This window comes from Colius striatus, chromosome 1 (genome assembly GCF_028858725.1).
Source record: "Colius striatus isolate bColStr4 chromosome 1, bColStr4.1.hap1, whole genome shotgun sequence".
Taxonomy (NCBI): Eukaryota; Metazoa; Chordata; class Aves; order Coliiformes; family Coliidae; genus Colius; species Colius striatus.
The window spans coordinates 133821465-133846180 of NC_084759.1; the positions used below are offsets into that span (position 1 = coordinate 133821465).

At 37.6% G+C, this 24716-nt stretch overlaps 2 protein-coding genes across 4 annotated transcripts; one reads left to right on the plus strand and one right to left on the minus strand.

Moving 5' to 3' along the window:
• Positions 1-2378: 2378 nt before the first annotated feature.
• Positions 2379-11702, minus strand: LOC104555987 (protein mono-ADP-ribosyltransferase PARP11-like). Its single transcript, XM_062011280.1, has 7 exons — positions 11488-11702; positions 11222-11373; positions 9886-9961; positions 8418-8490; positions 8200-8330; positions 3427-3578; positions 2379-2966 (listed from the first exon to the last, which is right to left on the minus strand). The coding sequence occupies exons 1-7, from the start codon at positions 11700-11702 to the stop codon at positions 2653-2655; spliced, it is 1113 nt and encodes a 370-aa protein (XP_061867264.1). The 3' UTR covers positions 2379-2652.
• On the plus strand, positions 11615-24429 carry PARP11 (poly(ADP-ribose) polymerase family member 11). 3 transcript variants are annotated; one of them, XM_061988828.1, is made up of 8 exons: positions 11615-11736; positions 15249-15377; positions 15476-15596; positions 16847-16922; positions 18318-18390; positions 18478-18608; positions 23230-23381; positions 23842-24429. In XM_061988828.1, the coding sequence occupies exons 1-8, from the start codon at positions 11701-11703 to the stop codon at positions 24153-24155; spliced, it is 1032 nt and encodes a 343-aa protein (XP_061844812.1). In that variant the 5' UTR covers positions 11615-11700; the 3' UTR covers positions 24156-24429. The 3 variants fall into 3 exon arrangements, with proteins under 3 accessions (XP_061844812.1, XP_061844813.1, XP_061844814.1); XM_061988829.1 differs by lacking the exon at positions 11615-11736 and adding an exon at positions 11915-11990; XM_061988830.1 differs by lacking the exons at positions 11615-11736; positions 15476-15596 and having other exon boundaries at positions 15265-15377.
• Positions 24430-24716: the final 287 nt, after the last annotated feature.

Sequence of the window (24716 nt, forward strand, 5' to 3'; positions counted from 1 at the left end):
TCGTATTAATTCTTCCTTTAATAATTGTCTTTGTTGATCTTCAACTTCATTAGATGTTGGGGGTGATGATGGAAGAGGAATACACTCAGGGATTGATGAGCTCAGGGGCAATGGCATATCCACATTGTCATTTGTAAAACGTACCTTTCGTTCTCTGCCAGGTACTCCTTCAGACATAGCAGAAGGATGGGATGGGGCAGGATGGTGAAGGGTGGGTGGGAGGGGAGGAGAAGCAATGCACGTATTCGGCTCCTGGAACGGTGCTCTAGGGGGTTCTCGGGGAGGTGGGCTCACATCCATGCTCTCCTCTTCTAGAGGTGGAGCCGAGGGTATTACGACATTATCCCCTCCGAAGAGTCTCTTAGTATTTTCTTCTAGAGGTGGAGCCGATGGTACTATAAAGTCACCACCTCCAAAGAACCTTTTAGCATCTACCGGGAATGCAGACAGTACAGCAGTTTCTGCTTTCATGGCAGCAGCTGCAGCACGCTCAGCTTCTAGCTGGTGTATAATGGATGATACCAATTTACACAAGCCAATAGCATTATTCAACATGTCTCCTAGGTTTTCCCAGTGTCCCTTTTCATATACTTCTTGGGGGGAAACAAAGAGACCTACTTCCTGTCCCCATCTTACAAGTCTTAGCAAATCCTCTCTTTCATAATTGAATCCTTTCTCAGCAAGGATATGCTGGAGGGTGTCAATAGGATTTTCCTCTTTGCTTATCATTTTTCCCATTATATCAGTTTACTCAGATCACTTGCCTTTTCAAGCAGGAATCCAAGTGCTTTTCTGCCGAGGGTTCTTAATCCAACCAATTCGGCGAATCACGTCGGGGTCACCAAATGTTGTAGTAGTGCAGGCAATAGTCACTCAAAGACGTAGAGAGTCTAAGTAATGCACATGCAGAGACGTACAGGGGCAACGTAGTACAACCACCAGAGTTGACTCGAAGCCACCCTTCCTTTGCTAGCTACCTCCTTATACGCTGCTTCTGCCCATGAGATCACCCAGGGCCCCACTGATTAGCTTGCAGCACCTGTTTCTGAAGTAGCATGCCAGCTGCATTAACTTATCCCTACCATCTTTATTCAAGCTGGCTGGTCCAAGCTACATCTGTGCCTACACTCTGCCTCTGGATTTTCAAGTCTCAGCTCCCCGCAGGCAGGCTATTTACCCGCTATCACCCAGTGAGAGTCCCTGTTCAGGCGCCATTTGCCGCGAAGTTTTCGGCTCTTGGCCTAAAAAAAAACAGCTCGAAGCCTAAAAAACCAGCTCGAAGCCTATAAAACCAGCTCGAAGCTTAAAAAAAAACCAGCTCGTGGCCTAAAAAACTAGCTCATGGCCTAAAAAACCAGCTCATGGCCTAAAAAACCAGCTCATGGCCTAAAAAACCAGCTCGAAGCCTAAGAAACCAGCTCGAGGCCTACTTCATGCGGCTATCAACCCAGGGTCTGATTCTCAGGTGGGTGGGAAGAAATCAAGTCCTACTCAGTGTGAGTGATAGCAGAAATCTTCTTCCTTATTGAGAGCAGGCTCTAACTCATGTACACAGCAGCTTCAAAACTAGCTCAGCAACAGCAGCTAATAGATTACATTTTCGTGTTCATCCTACTTGCGGTTTCTGCGATAAGCAAGCTCCCTCACATTTTCCCATCTTGTTTTTCCCCAAAGTTGTTTACCACTTTTAGCTGAAAACAGTCCGACCTTGAGGGAACAGAAAGCGGCCTGCTGTCTGCGTGACAGCAACTGCTTTAACCATGGCTCTGACTCTGGTCTTGATTGTGCACCAAATCCATATAACTAGAGCCCAGGCTGCCTTGCCCCAACGGGCCTAACATTATACCCCGGGATCCATGTCCATGCTCCCTCATTTTTTCTCCACACTTATGGGCATCATTTCCACCAAAACCGAGACTTAAGTCCTAGTGCAAGGGTTTTGTAATCTTTCAAGTTTACGATTAAAGGTAGGCAAGTGTATAATTGAAGCTTACAGTAAAGGTATCTAAATTTAAACATAACAGCTTCAGTGAACTTTATAACTCCTCTATCAGTTTTCTCTGGATAAGATTTTTTTGGTAGGTCTAGAATCCAAACTAAGAGACCTCCAAACACAAAGCAATGTGTACTACAGAACGCAGACATACACACATATGTAGCCAAGTCCCCTGGAGTTCTGTGGTTGTTGTTTTTGTTATTTTTATGTTCTACAGACAATCTTTATAAAAGATTAGTTTCATCACATGCATACTAGACTACAGGTATATTTCTACCACATGAATAAATACATGTAATATTTTAACATTTTAAAAATATTAAATATATATATTAATATTAAAAAATATATTAAAAAAATCAGAACATAAACCTTGCCTTTGAAAACTTACCATTGCCCAATGTACTTAAGGTATACCAAGCAATTTCAAATTTGTAATGGTCTCTACGTTTAAAAATGCACTAGTCAAGTTTACAGATTTTTAAAACCAGTTTGACAACCTCTTAATTTTTTAATAGCTTCTCCCCCATAAACTTACGCTAGTTTTTCTTTTACCTCTCTCTTTTCATGCTTCATGTTTTTATATTGTTGTCTTTAGAAAAGGAAGAAAAGTACCAAAAAGACACAAACAACATTCCGTTAAGCTCCTTTCAATCTCAACAAAATTCTATTAAGTACTCAGGGTAGATTTGGTTGGCATCAAAGACAACAAAGATCTTTGGGTTCCAAGTATTATCCACACAGCTGTCATATAAGTTCACAAAACTTCCATCTTTTGAAGGAGGCCTCATGTATTTTGAATCACCATTAATATAGTCACCAGTTAATACACGAGCAAGAAACATGACTTTATCTGGTCTACGCAGATGAGGCTGCAGATTCACACCATGAGTTTGAAAAGTATCTCCATGCTTCATGTCTTCTTTGCAGAAACGACTGGAATATGATGCATCTCTTGCAAAATAGGTACCTTTCAAATAAAAAAAAAAACTGATGACATTCTCATCATGACAGCTTAATTACTACAGCATGGATATAGGTATCAGGATGATGAAAGATGTCTATTCTGTTATGTTTATTAGCAATCCTTTTTTTTTTTTTTTTTTTCCCTAAATCATTATCTTATAGCAACATGAACAAATCTTTTTAGTGAGAACCTTTTAGTAGGGAGAGTGTCCCAGGATCAACATTGCTTTGCTGGGCTTCCCTTCCCTTCCCCATGCTCCCTGGTCCTACCAGCCAGTCGTTGACAAGTGCATCTCTTGCTACATCTTAACTTTCTTAATTACACTTGATATAAGAACAGAGATATATTAAATAACTCCTGGACAAACACAGGGAGTACATCACCAAAAACATACTATAGGGAACACTTACCAGTGTTGAACTGTTAAGATTACCAAATTGTTCTATGTGACAAACACACTTACCTTTTCCATATACAGCAGCATGCATCCCATTTATTCTCCAGTCAAAGTTATGAATACATATTGCTTCTACAAATTCATTACTGGTGCCATGAAATAGCATCTGCTCATTAATAGTTGGTACACCTCTCTTCTTCTTTAGCTGAGCTTTCTTCCTACAGAGAACACACAATAGAGCATTACAAACATCTTTACAGTCAAATCAAGTTACTACAAAAACACTGCAGAGAGAACAGACCAAAACCACTTCATGCCTTCCACTTTCACAAGTGTCTAGATGATTCTAGTTTTAGATAGTTCTAGTTTTGAAACAGATCAGAATTCTTAAGGTATGCGTTTAGAAATCACACACTTCTGAAAATAGTCCACAGCACCCAGAAATAATGCAACATTAGGAAAAAAGACCTTCTACACCAATTCTATCAACACTGTTTATTTGGCATTAGTCGTAGCATGGTCATTTTCTGCAGGTACATTTTTAAAAGAAAGGCATTTTTCTCCCATTTTGTTCCCTTCACCTACTTAAATAGCATGGTAGGAAGGATAATGAAAGTTAGTGGACTATAAAGTATAATTACACAGTTAAAGAAGCAAAAGTATTTTTTAAAAAATTACGTAATTTTTCAGGTAAAATTGCTTCAGCATGATAATTTCATAATAATATTCTGAATTTATGGTTCACATAATTTCTAAAAGAGACAGATATGGTGCACCAACGGGGTTACATCAGTCTAGAATTTTGGAAAAATCCCAACAGACAAAAACTCACTTTATATTATAGGTGAACCTAATATCAGTCTCACGGGCAGAAGGCCATAGCACACCTTCATTTAAGAACAGATACATTATGCATCAATCTTTTTTAAGTGATTTTCTGTCAGCTGCGTTCTCCTAGGATCTACAAAGAAGCTGATTCAGGAGGTGTGTCTAAATCACTGAGCTGCTCGTAGTTATGATTCCTTGACTGTCCAGACAAAAACAGGCCAGAATGCATCATAGCTTTGTCTATGTACCTGCATTTGCCTCCTATAAAAGCCACAGAGCATGGCGCACTGTGCTCCATACTTAGGTTTATCAGGTACATACTTAGGTTTATGAAAATAAACAATCTGCTTATAACTGGAGTACACACTTGAACTGCAGAAGTCTTCTCAGAGCCTACAGCTTATATGTAGTCTGAAGAAGTCCTATCAACCGGGTCCAGGGAAAGACACAGGCAGCAAAGATTCTTTATCATATTAAAGGCATTACATTGCAATTATGCATTATTTATAAAAAAATACCTTCACAGAAGTGAAAATATTGCTTGAAAGATATGTTTATTCTGTTTTGTTGTTCAGCTTTTTTTTTTCCCTCCTCCATTTAGCACAAACTAAAATACCTATGTCTAAGTAACTTAATATTATTGTGGGAGTTTTTTCCATACAACTCCATTCCAAATCAAGAGCATCCAGGAGGTTTCACTAATAACCTCATTTGTGACATTTTGTGTCAGAGGCAGAGAGGCTCCAGGCATTAAAATTTCACTATTAGCAATTCAACAGACCCCAGGAGACAAGATTCCCTGCACCTTGCAAAAACTATCTGTGTAAGGCAACACCTCTGAGCTATGGGCTAATAATGCTAAACACTTGAAATTTTTCAGTCACCAGTCCTCTACTGTTGGCTGCTGATCTCTGACAATGTGCAGACATAGCCTAGAGTAACTTCTCTTGAAACAGGAGAACACAATAAATTTATAGAAAAGGTGACTAATAGGTGAATAATTGTCGAAAAATGTTCTGCAGCAGTCTTTCACCATCTCTGACCAGTTCACTTCATAAGACCAATTCAAGGTAGTCATTACTGTGGGTACTATTATACTTTCACCACTAAAATGATGCAAGGTGTCATTTAAGCAATGCTCAAATTTAATCGCTGACCTTATCAATGAAACAAAACACTTCTCGAACCCACACAAGTTGTTGAAGAACAATTGTTCTTCAGAAGTAGTAGAGCATACTTATTGAGCAAACTGTGAAGGTGGTTCTGCAGAATGCAGAACTGACACAGCATGACTTTTTGTTGATTTGGAACAGAAATCAAGGAATTCAACTATTCTAAAAAACATCGTCTTAGCACTTTCCACCAGCAGTGACACGTTAAATCAGTAAAACAAAACTAATCCACCACTCAGAAGGCTCTCAAACAGCCAATTCACTCCATAAAGGAGAATCCTAAAGCAAAATTAAATACCTGGAGACATGCTCTTTGTACATACACAAGCACACAAGCTGTTTCTAAAGACGGTCAGCAATCGCACTGAGCAAAAACCATTTTCTACTTGCTGTACTCCTCTACAATTCCAAACTGAAACACATAATCCAAAATATGCGTGACTAGGATTCATCTTCTCTTACTTTCACTTTCCCACATGGGACACCAGAACTTTTCATGAATTTAAAATGCTGGAATACTTACTTCTTTGGAATACACTACCAAGCAATAATTTCTTCACCAGTGTCTGTAAAGCTTATGTACTCCAAGGCTGTATTTTATCCTCAGCAGAAAAGCAGTGAAGTCCCAATTGCATATGCTCATTCTAGCAATTTTCATTGTTATTTTTATTTTTCTGACCCAGGAAAAACAGTTTTAAAATGGAAATTACTTTTCTCAGTACACTTTTATACTGTAGAGGTACTAAAAAGTACCTTGACTTGTCGTCAGTTGTGTAGCAATACTGTAATCTTCCTGATGTATGGAATTCTAATTCCCATTCTCACTTTCCTACCTTGAGAATATTCTATCATAGCATCCATAGATTCAGAGTTCTTAAACCATGAGTTCTACTCACTGACCAGCCAAGAAAACTAGTACACTCTCCAAACGGCAGCAGTTCCTAAGCTAAACAAAAAAGGTCTTCTCCTTCCCTCCTCTGCCACTTACACTGGAGACTGCCTTTGAGGTCTGCTTGCTATTCCTATTCTCAAAAATTTGCATTATGATGGTATAAATACACCTCTACAGAAATTTATTTGTAGAAAGGGAGATGTTGAAACACAACACAAGGCCAAACAAGTCTTACAACGTGAACTGGTAAATGTAAGAAAATAAATTTGCAATTAAGGCTAATTCTCTTAACCAAGGACTTAAATTAATTTCCTTATGCATATTCATGATACAGCTTAAAGTTAACAATACATTATATATTTTTCAAAAAATCATACAACTTAACGTCGATTTTTAATATATATGTGGTTAGTTATTTCCTCCATTATTCAGTTTAATTAAGTTGGTTTTAACGGTGTAATACATCTGTAAACTGATTCTGATACCTACTCCCTAGAGGCTACACAAATCACTTCTTGTCAAATCAAACTGTTTAAGATTGAGACTACAAAATACAGTTTTGTTTCTGTTCTGGAAACAGAACGCATCACTTCCTGCTTCTTCCAGGCCAGCAAAATATGAAGAAGGAAAAGCAGAGAACTTTGGAAAATATTTTTGTAGCATATTAAACTTCAGTAAATTACATGGATATATTCTAATTCTGTCCTAGGTTTCATAAAGTTGAGAAATTAAACAAGCCAAAATCAGGTCATCAGTTTCAACTTTGCAGTGATAGCAACACGTTTAAAAATACCATAAATCAGTGGGACAAGTGCAGCACAAAGATGGTCTTGGCGAGATCTGCCCCAGCCTCCAAGTGTATTGGATGTAGGGTTTTGGTTTTTTTTTTTTTCCTTTTGCACATCTCAATAATTTCTCAAGAGGCCACAACTGCAGGAACAGGCCAAGCTAAGCACAGCAGTTAAGTCCTACTAGTGCCTGTAAATTCTACACAGTTCATTAGACTTCTTAAAAAAAAAAAAAAACAAAAAAACCCAAAAAAACAAAAAAGAAAAACTATGCAAATAACAGTCAACTGAATGTGAAATAATAGAAACATGAAAATAAATTAAATGGTGGAACATAAAGGTACTACCTACAGTTTGATAAAGTTGTTTACACTTAGCAAACAGTACAGACACAAATCAGAAAACATCACCGTGATACTTCCATACCACAAAAAGAAATTATGTGCACAACAAGAGTCTCACCTTCTTGCAAGTTGCCCCACATTTCATATACATCATAAAAACTTGCTACACAAGGAAACACTTTGAGTAGTTGCAGAAATTTAATTCTTAACCCTTATGGCAGCTTCCAAAGCTGTAAAGTTCATTGTTAATTCCTAGAGTGTCCTGATACTTTCCAAATGCTAGTAATAACATGAAAATCATAACATCCTCATCAGAAAGCTCAGGCAGTGTGGATTGGATGAGTGGACAGTGAGGTGGATTGAGAGCTGGCTGAATGACAGAGCTCAGAGGGTGGTGATCAATGGCACAGAATTGAGTTGGAGGCCTGTGGCCAGTGGTGTTCCACAGGGGTCGGTTCATACAAGCCTGTCAAGGCATTATTTTACAAAAAAGTTATTTTTATGCTCATTATTTCATTGTAAGTAACATAGACATCTATTACATGGACATCCTGAATATCATTATTGCATCATCTTATCTGGACTACATCTAGAGCTAATGCATTTCTAAAGTATTACATTTCTGTACACGTAGAAGCTAGAGTCTTGAAAATGGAATTTTGAATACAGAGGAATAACAAATAAGAATTTTTTTTAAAGATAAAATTAACACATATTTTCATTAACAATACAAGCAATTAAATGTATTTCTGCTGCATGCCTTCAAAATTTGCTGCTAACAGTCCTAAGACTGTTGGTTTTAGAAATAATCTCACCTGCAAAAAAACTCCCACAAGTCTAGATTTTGTATTCTCTTAATTCTTTTAATTCGATGGCTATCCATTGTTTTTCCAAAGAGACCAGAAACTTCATGATATTCATTTGTTTTCTTTTGCAATGGAATAAGCTGGAAAAAAAGACATTAGTACGATTTCAATTCAATGCATTACTTTATTTTCACATGTTTTTGATTAACTTGCATACCAACTCTTACCTGATAAGGCTCCTCGGTATTTACATTCTCCCAGTGTGAAGGCATAGGGATAGCCTCATTTTCACAGATGAAACTTCAAACAAAATAAGATAAAACCACATCACATCAAAGACATGAAGCGTTTGCTTCCTGTCAGACTCTTGCTCCATACAATACAGTGTGCAAAACCAAGAACTTTTAGTTTATTTTAAAGAAATCACAGTAATGAACAGCTTTAATAAACCATATACCAAACAAAAAATAGGAAGATAAATCAGAACAGATGCTAATTTAGAAATGTGAGAATGTAGATGTATAGCCTGGGCATTTCAGACTATAATGAATTACAGCTAGCCTCTTTTGTAATTCCTGGAATCCTCTGAAAACCGAGCCGCCATCTGAAGTATTTAAAAGCACATGTTAGAAATACACACGTAAAATTGCAATTTAATTTGTTTTTTAAAAAACAAAACCCCCCCAAAAAGTGTTTTAAGCATACACACCACATGCATACCAGCTTTTAAGCCTTACAACAGTGACTAAAAGAAGTAATCTTCTGAAAGCAGAGAATGGTGTCATCACACGGAAAGAACGCAATTATTCAAGAAACAAAATACCAGAAGTGAATTGCCACATTATTGCATGCACTCTTCAGCAAGTATCCATTGAAAAAACAGTTGAAACTTAAAAAAAAAAATAGGACTTCTTGAATGTCAGTGCAAAAAGACTGCTACTACATTTCACATTACAAATGCTGTTTCTTCTTGAAAGTATAACCAGACTACACTTCAGAATAAAAATTATTCCTAAGAAAATCCGCAAATTTTACCTGTGCTAGTACCACAGCATAGACCAGCTTATTGTTTAATGAATATCACATTCACATCAGCACAGCTTTACACCTAATGACTAATGAAATGGTAAGAAACCCACAATCTAAAGCCATTAGGCTCACAAAACAATCTAGTTGCTAAGATCCAATTTCTTGTAATAATTTTTAAATAAATGATTAAAATATACAGGCAAGAAAATATAATTCAACCTTTTTCGCTGCTAAAATACTACAACTAAATAATTTATGAAGCTATTATTACAATGGACCAAACTACTCCATTTTTTTGCTGCTGCTTCTCCTCAGCAATTCTGATTCAACAGGTATTTATAGCAAGGGACTTCAACAGCTAAAGTGAGGCACAGCTTTAAACACTTCACCAAAAGATACCAGTATTCAGTATGCCCTGCTTCGCTCACTGTAAGATCCTTACTTTCTCAGAGGAAAGGTAAAAAAAAAAAATAACAATTCCTTTGTCCTTTTTCTCCTCTGAAATGTCTTCCTTCCTCATCTCACTATCCTTAGTTCACCTCTCAAATTGTCTGATGCCAAAGTAAATAAATACAAGCAATAAATAGGAAACATATTTTTGTTTCATTTTACTTTGAATAATCTGGAATAGAATAAAAATAAGGAGACTTCCTTTTATTTCCCTACCTGAAAGCACTGACAGAAAACGGAGCTCTCTTTATTGGACGTTGCTTAAGGGTAGTTAGGTTGGTTTGCTTCATCACTAAGCATAAAACAAGAGTTAGGACAAAAGTTTCAGAAATTCATCTACAGCACATGAAACATTTAAGTGTCATTTCCTTAAATCGCAGTACTGCATCCAAAGTTGCTTGACTTGAATTCTTATTTCAACAATTAATAAACTGGTATTTTCAACAAGTGTTTCTAAATATTTGCCTCACAATTATTGTCATTTATGTGAGTTAGTAAAATGTGCAAATATTATACAAACAAAACGTTTACTGTTACAAAACCCATCTAACATTCAGCCTGACTAAATCACTGGTGAAACTTCCACTGAGTTTAATACAACTAGGATAACAAAGCATATTGCTACTACCTTTAATGCAAGACATGACGTACAAACAGTATCATAAAAATCAGTTTTTAGCATGTGCACTTAGTGTTTTTATTCCGGATGCAAAACAAAGGGTTTTTTCAACAGACATTTCAACACAAGCAAATGTCAAACCATTTGTATTGTTAAATACTACTTTACTCCCAGTATATTGCTGTTTTTCCCAGTCTCCACTTTCAGTATTTGAAATACTATTATTTTCTTTGCTTTGGAAGAGGATTCTACTTAAGCCTTAATTTATAATTAGTAATAGTCTGTCATTTACAAACATGGTATAAGTGAGATCTTGATAACCTACTACAAAATACTTTTGCCTATCTCCTTCTGAAAACAGAATTGGCTTCAAGTAACTGCTGAAGATACTTTGATGCCACTATTTTGCAGAAAGTTTCCTTTGTATCAATTTTTCTTACACAGACAATGAATGGAAGAGGTTGGGGGTTTTTTGAGCTTAACAAGCAGTGGCATATTAAAGAAAAGAAAAGAAGAGAAAAGAAGAGAAAAGGACGGGAGGGGAGGGGAGGGGAGGGGAGGGGAGGGGAGAGGAGAGGAGAGGAGAGGAGAGGAGAGGAGAGGAGAGGAGAGGAGAGGAGAGGAGAGGAGAGGAGAGGAGAGGAACGACAAACTTCCCAGTCTCATAGATGTATGCTACTTCCCACCTACAGCTGAGGTAAGCAGTAGTAACACGGTGGAGTGCTACTAAACAAGACATGCCAATTTACTAATAAACTATAGTAGACAATGTAACAGTGCAGCTGCTTCTAAAAACTCCTATGTACTTTTTAGTAAAGAAGAAACTTCCAATCACAAAGTTTTGTGCTAGATACAAGGACAATAATTTGCAAAAATGAACTGATGAACTTGTACCTTCTATTATCTAAATTTACTATACAAAAAACCACATACCTGAAAAATCTAGTGTGTAGTTAAATTTTGCAGTTGTAAAAGAAACAGAACCATGTGGGTTTGTTCGGAAGCTTCTTTCAATATCTTCACTGCTAACAGAGCAATGACTGTTTGAATCAGTCAAACCGGAAACACTACCACAGCCTGTAAGGCTCCCGGGCGACAGTCACAGCAAGGCGGGCACCGGCCAGGCACCCAGGGACAGGACGGACAGATGGAAGCGGGCAGCCAAGCCGCGGCGCCGCCCGCGCTTACCGCCCGCCCACCCGCGGTACCGCCCGCCTGCACTACCGCAGTGAGGACCCCCGGTCCCGGAGCCCGCCTCCCGCCGCACGTGCGTGTACCAGGCTCCGCCCCATGACGAGACTATCGAGCGCGAGCTGTAGCCGCCGCCGATAACGGAAGCGCCGGAGCCGGGCGGTGCACGCCCCCGCGGCCTGCGTGCCGCCCTCCCGCCTGCACTGCGCCCGCTGGGCGACATGTGGGGAGCGGGCGCCGGGCGGGAGGACGGTGCGGTGAGTGCGGGGCGGGGCGGGGCGGAACGGGACGGGGCGGGAGATCAGCCGCTCCTTCCGCCTCTCTCTTCCTCGGCACGTCACCGTACTGCGCGCGCCCTGCAGGCCGCTGCCTTTTCCCCCAGGTTGGGGAAGGCGGGGGTAGCGTAGGCCCACTGTCTTTGGGAAAAGCTGCGATGAGGACCGGGAGGTGTTGGCGCTGAGTGACCGCTCCACTGTGTCCTTGAGCTCTAAAGGAATCTGCTCTGCAGGGGGTCGGTAAAGGGGGTGACTGCAGCTGTGGTCTCCTGCGGCACAAAGGGGAGAAGTGGTGATGCAGCCACGGAGGGTATTGCCTTCGTATGTTGTGGCCCGTACTAGCGACAAATGCTGTTGGTCATTCTTACTTCCCCTGCCTAGCCCTGCAGCCTTACCTCAGCCAAGTCTCCTGTTCAGCTGCATTGCTTCCTAAAGAAGAACCAGAGAGCCCCTCAGCACTGCTAGTGTTCCCAGCAGGGAATTATACAGAGTCAATGTTTGTTGGCAAAAAGGATCTTAGCAGAAAAGCACGGTCTGCCAAGTGGAAGAAGGCACAAGAAAGCACACAGAATAGACAATTAAGAAGCCTCTATTTTTTACTGTCAGGGTGGTGAGATGTTGGGACAGGTTCCCAGAGAAGCTGTGGATACCCCATCACTAGAAGTGTTGAAAGTAAGGCTGGGTGGGTCTTTGAGCAATCTGATCAAGTCCATTTCCCCCCTGCTGATAGCAGGGAGAGATTGCAGTAGATGGTCATTAAAAGTTCCCTTCCAGCCCAAACTATTCTGTGATTCTACACACTGCAAAGTGTGTCTATCATTCAAACTTCCGAAAGTACTTTTGGAAAAATGAAGCAATGTGCTACCAGTAGTAATAAAGCCATTCAGTCACAGCACAACACATAGTGAGCATTCATTCTGTTTAGAAGGATTTTTTTTTCTGTCAAGAGCAATTGTGCTTAGTTTCAGCTGTTCTGGTAACTCCCAGACCAGTAGAAATATTGCTAATAATGGATGTTGAGAGGCATTCTGTTAGTAATAACATTGCTAATAAAATTCTCACTGCTGCATCTTTGATAGTTGACATCCTGTCATCCAGAAAAATCCACTGAGATTTTTCTGCTCACTGTGTGTGCATTCAGAGTTTGGGGACAAAAAGCTGCTTGCTCCTTATAAACGGCATAGATTTGGTTTAAAATTTATCAGTACATTGAGCTTAGGCTTGTATCGCCTTTGAGAACAGCTCTCTTGTTTTTATGGCTTTCTGTGTTAATGCCTTTGGGTCATTCTTCCACACCTCTAAGTGTTCTGGAACCTACCTGCTTACCCTAGACTGTGTAACTAGGATAATACATGTGGGCTGCATGCAATATTTTTGAAAGCTATGAGACTAACCGTTTCCTTAGTAAATGGTTTATTCTGGAGGCTGTGTTGCCTCCAGAGGAGTATGTGTTGACAGGATGAGCATGCCTTCTCTGTTTGTAACTTGTTCAAAAGGCATTACTGATTTGATTGGTCAGATTCAAGGCCCTGAACTAACATTGGGATGGAGCTGAAGTCTGTCCATTTTATTGGGAACTGAAGAAATTAAGCGTTAACAAAAAAGCCTGTATTGCTTTCATCTTAGCTCTTAAAAAGTGTCAACTACCTCTGCCTTCTCTGTAGGAGAGAACATAGCCAAATACTCCCCTGAGAGGAAGAAATCAAGTTGAAAGTGAAAGATTATCATCAAAAGATGTTGACCAGTGTGCTTTAACACCAAGCAAATGTAGGCACTGTGACTTTGTATTGCTTTGAGAAATAGATGAGGTGTTGGCAGACGCCCTCTGAAATAGAATAGGTTTGTCCTCAAGATTCTGCAATTTAGAGATGTTGTGGAGGTCCATTTCTGATTCCTCTATTTTCTAATAGTCTAGATTTTTGTAGCCACTTGGAGCTTCTGATGATTAGAATACAGTCTCTAGCTATTACCATAGAGATGTTTCTGAGATTGTTTTTCAAACAACCACAGAGGGCTAGCTTCAGAAAACTTGGATGGAAGAGCTGTGCTACAATAAGTGCTTTCTGCTCTCAACTACTACCCCAGTAGCACTGGCCAGCTGGTGCTTACTTCCAGTCTCCAGTATTTGCCTTCTTCATGTCTGTACTTTTTTCTGGGTGGAAGTGTCCAGGAAACAACTGAAGCTTCCAAGACATCAACTGGACATTGATTGACGTGTGCTGGAGGAAGTTGTTCCAGTCCTTGGAAGCAATTTTAGAGGAAATTGTCAGTTAAGCAGTTAGAGTGGATGAATTGCTGACCTTTTCTGTGAGTAGAGCAAGCTTGTTTGAAAGATTCCCCCCAACCTACTTAGAATTTTTGTGTAGCAGGTCGGAGTGGCAGACAGAGTTGACATGTTAGGAGGCAGATACAGGAGAGTCAAGTACTTCTAGAGTTTTCAGGATTTTATTGAAGTACAAAGAAGGAGCAGAAGTTTGGCAGTGGTTGTTCCTGTACAGGTATTCCTGCATAACTCCTGGTAGGCTTGAACTTCTCTAGCTGCTTTTTGGACTTTCATAAGTTTGCAGCATCCACGGCATACCATGAAAAGGAATTCCATAGCTTACTGTCTGTTTTATGAAGAAGTTTCACTTATTTTGAACTTGATACGTGCAACCTTTGATAGATGTCTCCATAAGGAGATTATGATGGAAGAATATGCAATTTATTATTCCGTATTTGGTTTTGCCATGATTTTGTAGACTTCTGCTATATCCTTTTCTTAGTCTTTCTTCCGTCCTGCAGATCCCCAGCTATGGTAGTCATTTCTTGTATGGAAGCCAATCTGACTTTTGATGTGAGCCTCCTCCGTGATTACAAGTACAGAGTACCATTAATTTTACTGTATCATTCTTTTATGGGTACATAAAGGAAGAAACAAACCATTATGCAGTGTTGAGGAGTAATGCACTGTGGACTTGCACATTTAAATAATTATATTCTTTATCTTAGTTTTAATTTTTTTTCTAACAACTTCTGGTATTCAGTCTTATTTGTTCACTGTTGGTGAGTACCGGGTAGATGTTTTCATCAGGCTGTCAGATATTACTTGAGCTCCTCATTCCTGAGTGGTATGTAACTCGGAGTCTGTTGAATGGCCTTGCTCACATGACCGTCAGTATGAAATTTATCACCTCTCTTTGATCTGATAAAGCCTATAGTTCTTACCTTTGCTGGCATACTTAAAGACATTTGAGAGAGTTTTGAAAAATATTTGAATAACTTAAAGGAAAATACTGGATAAGTAGCAAATTGAGAATTTTTCTCTGAAACAAAAAAAACCCCAAAGTACCCAAATCAGCCTTCTGTCTGCCAGGTTTTGCTTTTTGTTTTTTGGGTTTTTTTTCAATATTGCAAAATTTCCTTAGTTTTTGCTGGTTTTATGAATTTCTCAAATAATGCATTTTTGCAAAGACTATCATAACTCTTTTTGTGTATGTGTGTGCATGTTTCAGGATATGCTTCAAAGAACATCAGAAGACATTTTTCCAAAGATGGAAAGTTCGGTGGAAGATATGGATACCTCTGATACCCAGTGGGGCTGGTTTTATTTGGCTGAGTGTGGTAAATGGCATATGTTTCAGGTAAATGCTTATGAGTTTATATTAGCTGTGATGTGTTCCATACATTAAACTTCCTATTACTGAGTTTGTCTAAATGTACTGTTTCATTTATTTTAAAGACTGATTCAAACAGTCATTGCTCTGTTAGCAGTGAAGATATTGAAAGAAGCTTCCGAACAAACCCACATGGTTCTGTTTCTTTTACAACTGCAAAATTTAACTACACACTAGATTTTTCAGGTATGTGGTTTTTTGTATAGTAAATTTAGATAATAGAAGGTACAAGTTCATCAGTTCATTTTTGCAAATTATTGTCCTTGTATCTAGCACAAAACTTTGTGATTGGAAGTTTCTTCTTTACTAAAAAGTACATAGGAGTTTTTAGAAGCAGCTGCACTGTTACATTGTCTACTATAGTTTATTAGTAAATTGGCATGTCTTGTTTAGTAGCACTCCACCGTGTTACTACTGCTTACCTCAGCTGTAGGTGGGAAGTAGCATACATCTATGAGACTGGGAAGTTTGTCGTTCCTCTCCTCTCCTCTCCTCTCCTCTCCTCTCCTCTCCTCTCCTCTCCTCTCCTCTCCCCTCCCCTCCCCTCCCCTCCCCTCCCCTCCCCTCCCCTCCCGTCCTTTTCTCTTCTTTTCTCTTCTTTTCTTTTCTTTAATATGCCACTGCTTGTTAAGCTCAAAAAACCCCCAACCTCTTCCATTCATTGTCTGTGTAAGAAAAATTGATACAAAGGAAACTTTCTGCAAAATAGTGGCATCAAAGTATCTTCAGCAGTTACTTGAAGCCAATTCTGTTTTCAGAAGGAGATAGGCAAAAGTATTTTGTAGTAGGTTATCAAGATCTCACTTATACCATGTTTGTAAATGACAGACTATTACTAATTATAAATTAAGGCTTAAGTAGAATCCTCTTCCAAAGCAAAGAAAATAATAGTATTTCAAATACTGAAAGTGGAGACTGGGAAAAACAGCAATATACTGGGAGTAAAGTAGTATTTAACAATACAAATGGTTTGACATTTGCTTGTGTTGAAATGTCTGTTGAAAAAACCCTTTGTTTTGCATCCGGAATAAAAACACTAAGTGCACATGCTAAAAACTGATTTTTATGATACTGTTTGTACGTCATGTCTTGCATTAAAGGTAGTAGCAATATGCTTTGTTATCCTAGTTGTATTAAACTCAGTGGAAGTTTCACCAGTGATTTAGTCAGGCTGAATGTTAGATGGGTTTTGTAACAGTAAACGTTTTGTTTGTATAATATTTGCACATTTTACTAACTCACATAAATGACAATAATTGTGAGGCAAATATTTAGAAACACTTGTTGAAAATACCAGTTTATTAATTGTTGAAATAAGAATTCAAGTCAAGCAACTTTGGATGCAGTACTGCGATTTAAGGAAATGACACTTAAATGTTTCATGTGCTGTAGATGAATTTCTGAAACTTTTGTCCTAACTCTTGTTTTATGCTTAGTGATGAAGCAAACCAACCTAACTACCCTTAAGCAACGTCCAATAAAGAGAGCTCCGTTTTCTGTCAGTGCTTTCAGGTAGGGAAATAAAAGGAAGTCTCCTTATTTTTATTCTATTCCAGATTATTCAAAGTAAAATGAAACAAAAATATGTTTCCTATTTATTGCTTGTATTTATTTACTTTGGCATCAGACAATTTGAGAGGTGAACTAAGGATAGTGAGATGAGGAAGGAAGACATTTCAGAGGAGAAAAAGGACAAAGGAATTGTTATTTTTTTTTTTTACCTTTCCTCTGAGAAAGTAAGGATCTTACAGTGAGCGAAGCAGGGCATACTGAATACTGGTATCTTTTGGTGAAGTGTTTAAAGCTGTGCCTCACTTTAGCTGTTGAAGTCCCTTGCTATAAATACCTGTTGAATCAGAATTGCTGAGGAGAAGCAGCAGCAAAAAAATGGAGTAGTTTGGTCCATTGTAATAATAGCTTCATAAATTATTTAGTTGTAGTATTTTAGCAGCGAAAAAGGTTGAATTATATTTTCTTGCCTGTATATTTTAATCATTTATTTAAAAATTATTACAAGAAATTGGATCTTAGCAACTAGATTGTTTTGTGAGCCTAATGGCTTTAGATTGTGGGTTTCTTACCATTTCATTAGTCATTAGGTGTAAAGCTGTGCTGATGTGAATGTGATATTCATTAAACAATAAGCTGGTCTATGCTGTGGTACTAGCACAGGTAAAATTTGCGGATTTTCTTAGGAATAATTTTTATTCTGAAGTGTAGTCTGGTTATACTTTCAAGAAGAAACAGCATTTGTAATGTGAAATGTAGTAGCAGTCTTTTTGCACTGACATTCAAGAAGTCCTATTTTTTTTTTTAAGTTTCAACTGTTTTTTCAATGGATACTTGCTGAAGAGTGCATGCAATAATGTAGCAATTCACTTCTGGTATTTTGTTTCTTGAATAATTGCGTTCTTTCCGTGTGATGACACCATTCTCTGCTTTCAGAAGATTACTTCTTTTAGTCACTGTTGTAAGGCTTAAAAGCTGGTATGCATGTGGTGTGTATGCTTAAAACACTTTTTGGGGGGGTTTTGTTTTTTAAAAAACAAATTAAATTGCAATTTTACGTGTGTATTTCTAACATGTGCTTTTAAATACTTCAGATGGCGGCTCGGTTTTCAGAGGATTCCAGGAATTACAAAAGAGGCTAGCTGTAATTCATTATAGTCTGAAATGCCCAGGCTATACATCTACATTCTCACATTTCTAAATTAGCATCTGTTCTGATTTATCTTCCTATTTTTTGTTTGGTATATGGTTTATTAAAGCTGTTCATTACTGTGATTTCTTTAAAATAAACTAAAAGTTCTTGGTTTTGCACACTGTATTGTATGGAGCAAGAGTCTGACAGGAAGCAAACGCTTCATGTCTTTGATGTGATGTGGTTTTATCTTATTTTGTTTGAAGTTTCATCTGTGAAAATGAGGCTATCCCTATGCCTTCACACTGGGAGAATGTAAATACCGAGGAGCCTTATCAGGTAAGAGTTGGTATGCAAGTTAATCAAAAACATGTGAAAATAAAGTAATGCATTGAATTGAAATCGTACTAATGTCTTTTTTTCCAGCTTATTCCATTGCAAAAGAAAACAAATGAATATCATGAAGTTTCTGGTCTCTTTGGAAAAACAATGGATAGCCATCGAATTAAAAGAATTAAGAGAATACAAAATCTAGACTTGTGGGAGTTTTTTTGCAGGTGAGATTATTTCTAAAACCAACAGTCTTAGGACTGTTAGCAGCAAATTTTGAAGGCATGCAGCAGAAATACATTTAATTGCTTGTATTGTTAATGAAAATATGTGTTAATTTTATCTTTAAAAAAAATTCTTATTTGTTATTCCTCTGTATTCAAAATTCCATTTTCAAGACTCTAGCTTCTACGTGTACAGAAATGTAATACTTTAGAAATGCATTAGCTCTAGATGTAGTCCAGATAAGATGATGCAATAATGATATTCAGGATGTCCATGTAATAGATGTCTATGTTACTTACAATGAAATAATGAGCATAAAAATAACTTTTTTGTAAAATAATGCCTTGACAGGCTTGTATGAACCGACCCCTGTGGAACACCACTGGCCACAGGCCTCCAACTCAATTCTGTGCCATTGATCACCACCCTCTGAGCTCTGTCATTCAGCCAGCTCTCAATCCACCTCACTGTCCACTCATCCAATCCACACTGCCTGAGCTTTCTGATGAGGATGTTATGATTTTCATGTTATTACTAGCATTTGGAAAGTATCAGGACACTCTAGGAATTAACAATGAACTTTACAGCTTTGGAAGCTGCCATAAGGGTTAAGAATTAAATTTCTGCAACTACTCAAAGTGTTTCCTTGTGTAGCAAGTTTTTATGATGTATATGAAATGTGGGGCAACTTGCAAGAAGGTGAGACTCTTGTTGTGCACATAATTTCTTTTTGTGGTATGGAAGTATCACGGTGATGTTTTCTGATTTGTGTCTGTACTGTTTGCTAAGTGTAAACAACTTTATCAAACTGTAGGTAGTACCTTTATGTTCCACCATTTAATTTATTTTCATGTTTCTATTATTTCACATTCAGTTGACTGTTATTTGCATAGTTTTTCTTTTTTGTTTTTTTGGGTTTTTTTGTTTTTTTTTTTTTTTAAGAAGTCTAATGAACTGTGTAGAATTTACAGGCACTAGTAGGACTTAACTGCTGTGCTTAGCTTGGCCTGTTCCTGCAGTTGTGGCCTCTTGAGAAATTATTGAGATGTGCAAAAGGAAAAAAAAAAAAACCAAAACCCTACATCCAATACACTTGGAGGCTGGGGCAGATCTCGCCAAGACCATCTTTGTGCTGCACTTGTCCCACTGATTTATGGTATTTTTAAACGTGTTGCTATCACTGCAAAGTTGAAACTGATGACCTGATTTTGGCTTGTTTAATTTCTCAACTTTATGAAACCTAGGACAGAATTAGAATATATCCATGTAATTTACTGAAGTTTAATATGCTACAAAAATATTTTCCAAAGTTCTCTGCTTTTCCTTCTTCATATTTTGCTGGCCTGGAAGAAGCAGGAAGTGATGCGTTCTGTTTCCAGAACAGAAACAAAACTGTATTTTGTAGTCTCAATCTTAAACAGTTTGATTTGACAAGAAGTGATTTGTGTAGCCTCTAGGGAGTAGGTATCAGAATCAGTTTACAGATGTATTACACCGTTAAAACCAACTTAATTAAACTGAATAATGGAGGAAATAACTAACCACATATATATTAAAAATCGACGTTAAGTTGTATGATTTTTTGAAAAATATATAATGTATTGTTAACTTTAAGCTGTATCATGAATATGCATAAGGAAATTAATTTAAGTCCTTGGTTAAGAGAATTAGCCTTAATTGCAAATTTATTTTCTTACATTTACCAGTTCACGTTGTAAGACTTGTTTGGCCTTGTGTTGTGTTTCAACATCTCCCTTTCTACAAATAAATTTCTGTAGAGGTGTATTTATACCATCATAATGCAAATTTTTGAGAATAGGAATAGCAAGCAGACCTCAAAGGCAGTCTCCAGTGTAAGTGGCAGAGGAGGGAAGGAGAAGACCTTTTTTGTTTAGCTTAGGAACTGCTGCCGTTTGGAGAGTGTACTAGTTTTCTTGGCTGGTCAGTGAGTAGAACTCATGGTTTAAGAACTCTGAATCTATGGATGCTATGATAGAATATTCTCAAGGTAGGAAAGTGAGAATGGGAATTAGAATTCCATACATCAGGAAGATTACAGTATTGCTACACAACTGACGACAAGTCAAGGTACTTTTTAGTACCTCTACAGTATAAAAGTGTACTGAGAAAAGTAATTTCCATTTTAAAACTGTTTTTCCTGGGTCAGAAAAATAAAAATAACAATGAAAATTGCTAGAATGAGCATATGCAATTGGGACTTCACTGCTTTTCTGCTGAGGATAAAATACAGCCTTGGAGTACATAAGCTTTACAGACACTGGTGAAGAAATTATTGCTTGGTAGTGTATTCCAAAGAAGTAAGTATTCCAGCATTTTAAATTCATGAAAAGTTCTGGTGTCCCATGTGGGAAAGTGAAAGTAAGAGAAGATGAATCCTAGTCACGCATATTTTGGATTATGTGTTTCAGTTTGGAATTGTAGAGGAGTACAGCAAGTAGAAAATGGTTTTTGCTCAGTGCGATTGCTGACCGTCTTTAGAAACAGCTTGTGTGCTTGTGTATGTACAAAGAGCATGTCTCCAGGTATTTAATTTTGCTTTAGGATTCTCCTTTATGGAGTGAATTGGCTGTTTGAGAGCCTTCTGAGTGGTGGATTAGTTTTGTTTTACTGATTTAACGTGTCACTGCTGGTGGAAAGTGCTAAGACGATGTTTTTTAGAATAGTTGAATTCCTTGATTTCTGTTCCAAATCAACAAAAAGTCATGCTGTGTCAGTTCTGCATTCTGCAGAACCACCTTCACAGTTTGCTCAATAAGTATGCTCTACTACTTCTGAAGAACAATTGTTCTTCAACAACTTGTGTGGGTTCGAGAAGTGTTTTGTTTCATTGATAAGGTCAGCGATTAAATTTGAGCATTGCTTAAATGACACCTTGCATCATTTTAGTGGTGAAAGTATAATAGTACCCACAGTAATGACTACCTTGAATTGGTCTTATGAAGTGAACTGGTCAGAGATGGTGAAAGACTGCTGCAGAACATTTTTCGACAATTATTCACCTATTAGTCACCTTTTCTATAAATTTATTGTGTTCTCCTGTTTCAAGAGAAGTTACTCTAGGCTATGTCTGCACATTGTCAGAGATCAGCAGCCAACAGTAGAGGACTGGTGACTGAAAAATTTCAAGTGTTTAGCATTATTAGCCCATAGCTCAGAGGTGTTGCCTTACACAGATAGTTTTTGCAAGGTGCAGGGAATCTTGTCTCCTGGGGTCTGTTGAATTGCTAATAGTGAAATTTTAATGCCTGGAGCCTCTCTGCCTCTGACACAAAATGTCACAAATGAGGTTATTAGTGAAACCTCCTGGATGCTCTTGATTTGGAATGGAGTTGTATGGAAAAAACTCCCACAATAATATTAAGTTACTTAGACATAGGTATTTTAGTTTGTGCTAAATGGAGGAGGGAAAAAAAAAAGCTGAACAACAAAACAGAATAAACATATCTTTCAAGCAATATTTTCACTTCTGTGAAGGTATTTTTTTATAAATAATGCATAATTGCAATGTAATGCCTTTAATATGATAAAGAATCTTTGCTGCCTGTGTCTTTCCCTGGACCCGGTTGATAGGACTTCTTCAGACTACATATAAGCTGTAGGCTCTGAGAAGACTTCTGCAGTTCAAGTGTGTACTCCAGTTATAAGCAGATTGTTTATTTTCATAAACCTAAGTATGTACCTGATAAACCTAAGTATGGAGCACAGTGCGCCATGCTCTGTGGCTTTTATAGGAGGCAAATGCAGGTACATAGACAAAGCTATGATGCATTCTGGCCTGTTTTTGTCTGGACAGTCAAGGAATCATAACTACGAGCAGCTCAGTGATTTAGACACACCTCCTGAATCAGCTTCTTTGTAGATCCTAGGAGAACGCAGCTGACAGAAAATCACTTAAAAAAGATTGATGCATAATGTATCTGTTCTTAAATGAAGGTGTGCTATGGCCTTCTGCCCGTGAGACTGATATTAGGTTCACCTATAATATAAAGTGAGTTTTTGTCTGTTGGGATTTTTCCAAAATTCTAGACTGATGTAACCCCGTTGGTGCACCATATCTGTCTCTTTTAGAAATTATGTGAACCATAAATTCAGAATATTATTATGAAATTATCATGCTGAAGCAATTTTACCTGAAAAATTACGTAATTTTTTAAAAAATACTTTTGCTTCTTTAACTGTGTAATTATACTTTATAGTCCACTAACTTTCATTATCCTTCCTACCATGCTATTTAAGTAGGTGAAGGGAACAAAATGGGAGAAAAATGCCTTTCTTTTAAAAATGTACCTGCAGAAAATGACCATGCTACGACTAATGCCAAATAAACAGTGTTGATAGAATTGGTGTAGAAGGTCTTTTTTCCTAATGTTGCATTATTTCTGGGTGCTGTGGACTATTTTCAGAAGTGTGTGATTTCTAAACGCATACCTTAAGAATTCTGATCTGTTTCAAAACTAGAACTATCTAAAACTAGAATCATCTAGACACTTGTGAAAGTGGAAGGCATGAAGTGGTTTTGGTCTGTTCTCTCTGCAGTGTTTTTGTAGTAACTTGATTTGACTGTAAAGATGTTTGTAATGCTCTATTGTGTGTTCTCTGTAGGAAGAAAGCTCAGCTAAAGAAGAAGAGAGGTGTACCAACTATTAATGAGCAGATGCTATTTCATGGCACCAGTAATGAATTTGTAGAAGCAATATGTATTCATAACTTTGACTGGAGAATAAATGGGATGCATGCTGCTGTATATGGAAAAGGTAAGTGTGTTTGTCACATAGAACAATTTGGTAATCTTAACAGTTCAACACTGGTAAGTGTTCCCTATAGTATGTTTTTGGTGATGTACTCCCTGTGTTTGTCCAGGAGTTATTTAATATATCTCTGTTCTTATATCAAGTGTAATTAAGAAAGTTAAGATGTAGCAAGAGATGCACTTGTCAACGACTGGCTGGTAGGACCAGGGAGCATGGGGAAGGGAAGGGAAGCCCAGCAAAGCAATGTTGATCCTGGGACACTCTCCCTACTAAAAGGTTCTCACTAAAAAGATTTGTTCATGTTGCTATAAGATAATGATTTAGGGAAAAAAAAAAAAAAAAAAAGGATTGCTAATAAACATAACAGAATAGACATCTTTCATCATCCTGATACCTATATCCATGCTGTAGTAATTAAGCTGTCATGATGAGAATGTCATCAGTTTTTTTTTTTATTTGAAAGGTACCTATTTTGCAAGAGATGCATCATATTCCAGTCGTTTCTGCAAAGAAGACATGAAGCATGGAGATACTTTTCAAACTCATGGTGTGAATCTGCAGCCTCATCTGCGTAGACCAGATAAAGTCATGTTTCTTGCTCGTGTATTAACTGGTGACTATATTAATGGTGATTCAAAATACATGAGGCCTCCTTCAAAAGATGGAAGTTTTGTGAACTTATATGACAGCTGTGTGGATAATACTTGGAACCCAAAGATCTTTGTTGTCTTTGATGCCAACCAAATCTACCCTGAGTACTTAATAGAATTTTGTTGAGATTGAAAGGAGCTTAACGGAATGTTGTTTGTGTCTTTTTGGTACTTTTCTTCCTTTTCTAAAGACAACAATATAAAAACATGAAGCATGAAAAGAGAGAGGTAAAAGAAAAACTAGCGTAAGTTTATGGGGGAGAAGCTATTAAAAAATTAAGAGGTTGTCAAACTGGTTTTAAAAATCTGTAAACTTGACTAGTGCATTTTTAAACGTAGAGACCATTACAAATTTGAAATTGCTTGGTATACCTTAAGTACATTGGGCAATGGTAAGTTTTCAAAGGCAAGGTTTATGTTCTGATTTTTTTAATATATTTTTTAATATTAATATATATATTTAATATTTTTAAAATGTTAAAATATTACATGTATTTATTCATGTGGTAGAAATATACCTGTAGTCTAGTATGCATGTGATGAAACTAATCTTTTATAAAGATTGTCTGTAGAACATAAAAATAACAAAAACAACAACCACAGAACTCCAGGGGACTTGGCTACATATGTGTGTATGTCTGCGTTCTGTAGTACACATTGCTTTGTGTTTGGAGGTCTCTTAGTTTGG